Source organism: Salvelinus sp. IW2-2015, unplaced genomic scaffold, assembly GCF_002910315.2.
Source record: "Salvelinus sp. IW2-2015 unplaced genomic scaffold, ASM291031v2 Un_scaffold2751, whole genome shotgun sequence".
Lineage (NCBI taxonomy): Eukaryota > Metazoa > Chordata > Actinopteri > Salmoniformes > Salmonidae > Salvelinus > Salvelinus sp. IW2-2015.
In genome coordinates, this window is record NW_019944054.1 from 141,533 (window position 1) to 148,915 (window position 7,383).

The following is a 7,383-nucleotide window of genomic DNA, read 5'->3' on the forward strand; positions in this document are numbered from 1 at the left end:
ATCTGATGTTGAGTCAGGAGAATAAGATGGTCTTATCGTTGTAGACTGAGGTTAATTAATCTGATGTTGAAGTCAGGGAGAATGTGTCTATCTGTTGGTAGACTGGGCGTTAATAATTGATGTTGAGTCAGGAGAATAGTTGCTCTATCGTTGGTTAACTGGGTTAATAATCTTTGATGTTGAGTCAGGAGAATATGTGATTCTATCTCGTTGGAGACTGGGGTTAATAATCTGATGTTGATCAGGAGAATATGTCATCGTTGGAGACTGGGGTTAATAATCTGATCGCAGTTAGGGCCTGCCATCACACCACATTCACTGTCTCAGTGTCCTGTTATGGGAAACGTTGAGTTCAACTACAACAAGGTCTTACTGAAACGTCATGGATTTTTGGCCATAATACACATATTTTTAAAATCTTATGAAGTTGGTGTAGCATGAGCTGGGAAATGAGAGTTATTGACTGATATCTGATTGTTCATGTTTTGTCTCCTGTTCTGCAGCTGATCATCACTGTCTCTCTGTCTCCTTTCTCCATCTGTCTCCTGTTCTCCATCTGTTTCCACTCTGGTCTCCGTTGTCTCCATCTGTTCGTTCCTGTCTCCATCTGTCTCCTGTCTCCATCTGGATCTGCCTGTCTCCATCTGGTCTCCTTCTCCATCTGCGCCATCTTTTCTCCTGCTCTCCATTCTGTTTCTCCATTTGTCTCCTGTCTCCATCTGTTCTGCCTGTTCTCCATCTGTCTTCCTGTCTCCATCTGTTTTCTCGTCTCCATCTGTTCCTGTCTCCTGTCTTCCATCTGTCATCCTGTTTCTCAATTCCTGTTTGCTGAATTTCCCGTTTTATTGTTTCTTATTCGGCCAATTAAACACTTCCCCTTCCACTCTACTTTATTTACTGTCCATGAGCTCTGATTACTGTTTTGTTACTTCTGTTACACACTGTCAAATTCAGTGTTTCATTTGTTTTGGTAATGTTTGTTACCAATCTGGAAAAATAAATGGTATTTTTGAGTGTACAAATTTTATTGTTTTTCTGCCATTTAGATTTCAGGGAAGAATTTCCCTGTAAATTACAGCATTTATACTTGCAAACAGGAGTTGGCCAGCTTTACAGTAAGGAAATACTACTGTAAAATACATTATATTCTTGGGTGGTTGGAGCCCCGGATCTGATTGACTTGAAAGCCGTGGTAAACCACGCGTATTGTACTATTCTAATTTACGTTGGGAACCAGTTTATTAATAGCAATAAGGCACCTCGGGGGTTGTGGTATATGCAACTATCACGGTTAACGACTGTATCAAGGCCTCCACGTCTGCGTCGTTGCCAAGAACAGGCCCGAAGCCCAATCCACGCCCCCTCGTGCCTTACTTGCTTTAGTTATAGCATCTATGCTTTAAGCAAATGTACAGATGTTATGCTGGCAACTCTGGATGCCCAGTTAATGCTGCTACCATTTAGAGGGAAACGTTTGATAACGGGAGAACCTGGCTTAAACCGCCTTTTTATAACCTGGTTTAGAACCTCTTTAGAAACCTGGCGATAGGAACCTCTTTAGAACCTTGTTGAGAACCTGCCTAGAACAATCTTTAGAAATCTGTGTTTTAGAACCTTTAGAAACCTGGCGTAGGAACCTCTTTTAGGAAAATGTGTTTAAGAACGCGGTTAGAACCTGGCTAGAACCTTGTCTAGAACTCTTAGAAACGTTTCTTAGAACCTTGTAGAACCTCATGTAGAAACGTTTTAGAAACCTTGGTTAGACCTCTTATAACCTTGTTAGACCTGGCTAGAACCTCTAGAACCAGGTTTTAGAACCTCTTATTAGAACATGGCTAGAACCTCTTTAGAACCTTGTTAGAACCTGGCTAGAACCTCTTTAGAACTGTGGGAGAACCTTGTTTAGCAACCTGGCTTAGAACTCTTTAGAACTGGTTAAAATCTCCGGTTAGAACCTAGGCTAAACATATGTTAGAACCCGGTTTAGAACCTTGTTAGAAACCTTTGTCAGAAACCTCTTAGAACACTGTTAGAAACCTGGTTAGGAACCGCCTACGAAACCTCCTTCAGAACCTAGAATTGTGTCAGATCTGCTAGAAGACCCCTGGCTAAGAACCTTTTAGAACATGGCATTAATGGAACCTGGCTAGGAACCTTCTTTAGAACCTGTTTAGGAACCTGCTAAGAACCTCTTTAGAACCATTGTTAGAACCTAGTTCAGGGAACCTCTTAGAGCCTCTTTATAGCCTTGTTAGAACCTGGCGAGAACCTCTATAGTACGGTGTTAGAACCTGTTAGATAACCTGGCATAGGAACCTTCTTGAGAACCGTTGTTAGAACCGTTAGAAACCTGGCTAGAACCTCTTTAGAACCTTGGTATAGAACCTTGTTAGAACCCTAGTTTAGAAACCTTTTAGAGGCCTCTTTATAGCACTTGTTAGAACCTGGCTAGTAACCTCTATCAGCTACTTGTGTTAGAACCTTGTTACGAACCTGGCTTAGAACCTATTTAGAGACCTTGTTTAGAACCTTTTTAGACCTTTGTAGAACCTCTTATAGACCTCTTCATCATACGCTTTAGTTGAAGCCTGGCAAACAACTATAGTACTGTTGTAGATACTGTGTTAGAAACCTTTTCTAGAACCTGGTTCGAACCTAGTTAGAATCTCTACTATAACCTGGTATATGATTTTGATGTTGTGTTTTCCACCAGCGAGGGTGACGGAAAAAAGCTTTTGGTGAGAGGACTCCGGAACCAGCGGCCTGGAGACGGATCCTGCTCTGCGAGTGAGTCTGTGACGCTTTACTTCCGCCTTTGAAATCCCCCACAATCTTCTGCTGTTGCACTGCTCTGTTTAATACCACACACACAGCACACACACACACACACACACACGACACACACAACACACACACACACACATCACACACACAGCAACACACACACACACACTTAGTGTAAGTGAAGTGTTTGTTCTGTTGTCTGCTTGCCAGTGTTACTGTGTTTCCATTTCAGACCAGGTTTTGGTCCAGAACACAAGCAGACGTTGCCTTCGCCCAATCGCTGGGAGCTGCCGATGTGAGAGTACCACTAAATCGAGAATGGATTTACAAACACCTTTCTAACAGTGCAGCTGATATATCAAAAGTGGACTGGACAGAAACCCAGTCCTAAAACCAGGCAAAAAGCAAGAGGCAATGCAGAGTAAGAAGCACGAGAGGCTAGGAAAAAAAACTCCCTAGAAGCGAGGAGACCTAAGGAACAAAACCTGGGAGAGAGGAACCAGGCATATGGGGGCGGTAGGCCGAAGTTCCTATTACAGCTGACGATGTACTGGGGTAGAGAGGAACCCAGGCTCTAGGGGTGAAACCAGTCCGTGTTTCTGGCAATGTACTGAAGGGTAGAGAGGAACCAGGCTCTGAAGGGTGGCCAATCCTCTTACTGGCTTACTGGGGTAGAGAGAGACCAGGCTCTGAGGGGGGTGGCCAGTCCTCTACTGGCGTGTACTGGGTAGAGAGGACCAGGCTTGAGGGGGTGGCAGTCCTTCTACTGGCTGTTACTGGTAGAGAGGAACCAGGGCTCTGAGGGTGTGGCCAGTCCTCTTTCTGGATGTACTGGGTAGAGAGGAACCAGGCTCTGAGGTTGGCCAGTCCTCACTGGCTGTACTGTGGTTAGAGAGGAACCAGGCTTCTGAGGGGGTGGCCAGTCCTCTACTGGCTGTACGGGTAGAGAGGAAAACCAGGCTCTAGGGTGACCAGTCCTCTTTCTGGCTGTACGGGTAGAGAGGAACCAGGCTCGGAGGGGTGGCCAGTTCCTCTTCTGGATTGTACTGGGGTAGAGAGGAACCCAGGCTCTGAGGGGGTGGGCCAGTTCCTCTACTGGCTGTACTGGGTTAGAGAGGAACCCAGGCTCTGAGGGGGTGGCCAGGTCCTCTACTGGCTGTACTGGGTAGAGAGGGAGGACCAGGCTCTAAGGGGTGACAGGGTCCTCTCTGGCTGTACGGGTAGAGAGGAACCAGGGCTCTGAGGCGTGGACAGTCCTCTTCTGATGTACTGGTAGAGAGGAACCAGGCTCTGAGGGGTGCAGTTCCTCTACTGGCTGTACTGGGTAGAGAGGAAACCAGGCTCTGAGGGTGGCCAGTCCTCTACTGGATTACTGGGTAGAGAGGAACCAGGCTCTGAGGGGTGCCAGGCCTCTACTGGCAGTTACTGGGTAGAGAGACCAGGGCTCTGAGGGGTGGGCCCATCCTTACTGGAATGTACTGGGTACGGAGGAGGAAACCAGGCGTGCTGAGGGGTGGCCAGTCCTCTACTGGATGTACTGGTTAGAAGGAACCAGGCTCTGAGAGTGGCCACTCCTCTTACTGGATGTACTGGGTAGAAGGAACCAGGGCTCTGAGGGTGGCCAGTCCTCTACTGGCTGTACTGGGTAGAGAGGAACCAGGCTCTTAGGGGTGGCCAGTCCTCTGACTGGTGATGTACTGGTTATAGAGGAACCAGGGCCTTCTGAAGGGTGGCCAGGTTCCTCTACTGGATGACTGCGGTAGGAGAGGAACCAGGCTCTGAGGGGTGGCCAGTTCCTCTACTGGATGTACTGGGTAGAGAGAACAGGCTCTGAGGGATGGCCAGTCCCTCTACTGGCTGTACTGGGTTAGAGTGGAACCAGGCTCTGAGGGTGGCCAGTCCTCTACTGGCTTGTACTGGGTAGAGAGGAACCCAGGCTCTGAGGGGTGGCCAGTCCTCTACTGGCTGTTACGGGTAGAGTGGAAACCAGTCTCGGAGGGGTGGCCAGTGTCGTTGTCTTTGGGCATCATTAAACTTGAAGAACTGTTTAGTTTATTCAAATCAATTCCCTGTAATATTATTACGTGATTAACTACTCAGGTAGATGTAATTTAACTAGAAGTCGGGGCACCAAGGAAAATATTCAGATTACAAAGTTATTAATTTTCCTTATATAACTTTTCAGATATTTTAATATCTGATCAATTTAGTCTTCTTAATTAATGATTTAAAATTTATTTTTACCTTCACGTTAGTCTCATTCCAAACGTTCCAATTGGTTGGTTATCTGCACGACCGCCTTCATATTGAATCATCCCATACATCATTTGTTCTGGAATCATTTATTATTAACTTCTCTAGGTGTAGCGTTCCCACCTCGTCAACAGTCAGGCTGAAACTGCAGGGGCGCCAAATCAAAAACGAATTATTTTCCCATAATTAGGAATTATTCCTCAAAATCATTCTACATAAGTGATTTTAGCATGCATTTTGAAAGAATACTACTATGTTGTTACGATCCATCCTCTCTCATATGCGCAGGAAGTGTCGGCGATTTCTATATAGGTATTATCGTACTGTAAGAGTATCTAACAAAACTGTATTTTTATGTATTGAGACCAAGTCTCTCAAGAAAAGTACAGCATACCTATTTCCGAGCACCCACCCATATTGAAGAGACGTCATAATGTCAGGCAATAAATCACATAATAACGACAGCATGTGGTGTAAGTAAATAAAAGTGAAATCACGTATATCTTCTAGTTATGTGAGTTTTGCGTTCCGGAGTCAGATAGACACTACACTTAGGAGCGTGCTATGTGGACATTATGCATATATGACACTCTATGAGTTTTGTTTGTTCTGGTTGTGTTTATAAGTGTGTATGTTGTTATTATATCCACAATAAATTCTGAAGATGAGGAGAGTAGCGGTGCGACATTGTGCCTTCAGCTTGAGTGACTACCAATAAGGCAAGCGTAAGGAGAAATTTGTCTCATGTATAGAGCAACAAACTATTCTAAATGATTTACCTTGACTATGAATAGGATCCTCTATTAAAATCAAGACTGTCATTTTAAATCTACTCATAGAAAAGATACCAAATAAAGCTTTCAACACTTGTAGTAGAATCCGAGCCATTACATGTTAGAATTTCATAATAGGGATATTTTTACTCGGCTAAAAGCAAACAATGGGTATTATGACTAAGATGTACGAAGGGTGATCAATAGCAACACGAAAGTACTTGCCAAAAAGACCTAGAGATCAATATATTCTCACAGCCATTACCATAAGGGCTACAGATTACAACAAAACATGCTAACCTCTCAACATTACCAATAACAGGGGAGGTCAGCATTTATTCTGATCTTTGTGCCTCTGTAACTTTGTTATTCGTCATTATTCACGATTCATTCCTGATTATTCATAATCATGGTAGCATCCACATGAATGTAGAAGTGTTCAGAAACATCTTCTATTCTTACTGACAATACAAGTGAAGTGACTCCAAAATGACAGGACATTATTCACCATTCAGTTTCTATTAGGAAAAACATCATCCAAAACACAACCAAGACAAACTGCAAATGCATTCAACAAGTTAGTAGAATCACAATCTTGATGTGATCACTGCAGGCATGGAATATGGGACCAAATACTAAACTTATGACTACTTTAATACACTATAAGTGAATTTGTCCAAATAAATAAGAATTCTTCAAATGGGAGAACTAAATACATAAAGTGCTTTCCTTTCTAAACTGTAAAATATATATGTATGAATACCTTTAAATAAAAGTTGACATTCTGTACTGTCACCTAATATGAAACATTCTATCTCAAATCCAAAATGCTGGAGCAAAGCACCAAATGTAAAACTGTAACCTTCACTGTACAAGGCCATATGTGTGGACTATGTGTGTCTGGTAAACACATGTGGATCTGGTGAACAGTTATCACTTGTTGACCAACTACAGGAATACTGACCTCAGAGTCTCCAGTTTACAGTGGGGATTCCCCAGTCCAGCAGAGAGCAGCTTCACTCCTGAATCCTTCAGGTCATTGTTACTCAGRTCCAGCTCTCTCAGGTGTGAGGGGTTTGACTCCAGAGCTGAGACCAGAGAAGCACAACCTTCCTCTGTGACTAGACAGCCTGACAGCCTGCAAAGAGTCAAATCATATTAAAATCACACTGATCTTCTTTGGTGGTGAAAATAGTGTCAGTATATTTTTTCAACATATTCAGATATGTCAGTGTCCTGAAACCTTCCATATCTATTTGTAAATTATTGTATCATCATTAAAAATGACAAATGATCAAAGTATTGCTTGTAGAGAGAAACATGTATAGTACAAATATTTGAGTAGACTGACCAGACCAGTTTAAAAAGCAGTATCAGTCAGAAAACAGACAGTGAGGTATCAGATTTAGGTTGCATTGAGTAACAGTGACACACCATATCTATTTTGACAGTGAAGCAAACAATTTAAACGTGGCTCTATACACCAACATTTTGGATTTGAGATCAAATGTTTCATATGAGGTGACAGTCTATAATGTCACACAGATATGTTAAAATACACCCCAAAAAGGTT

General features: G+C 43.2%; 1 protein-coding gene across 1 annotated transcript in view; it reads right to left on the minus strand.

Annotated features, from left to right (window-relative positions):
• Positions 1-6,308: 6,308 nt before the first annotated feature.
• LOC139025477 (NLR family CARD domain-containing protein 3-like) overlaps positions 6,309-7,383 on the minus strand; it is a 3,504-nt gene continuing 2,429 nt past the window's right edge. Inside the window, exon 2 of the mRNA XM_070440620.1 lies at positions 6,309-6,948. Coding sequence (XP_070296721.1) covers positions 6,759-6,948 — 190 coding nt within the window. The 3' untranslated portion in view covers positions 6,309-6,758. The remainder of the gene's footprint in view (positions 6,949-7,383) is intronic.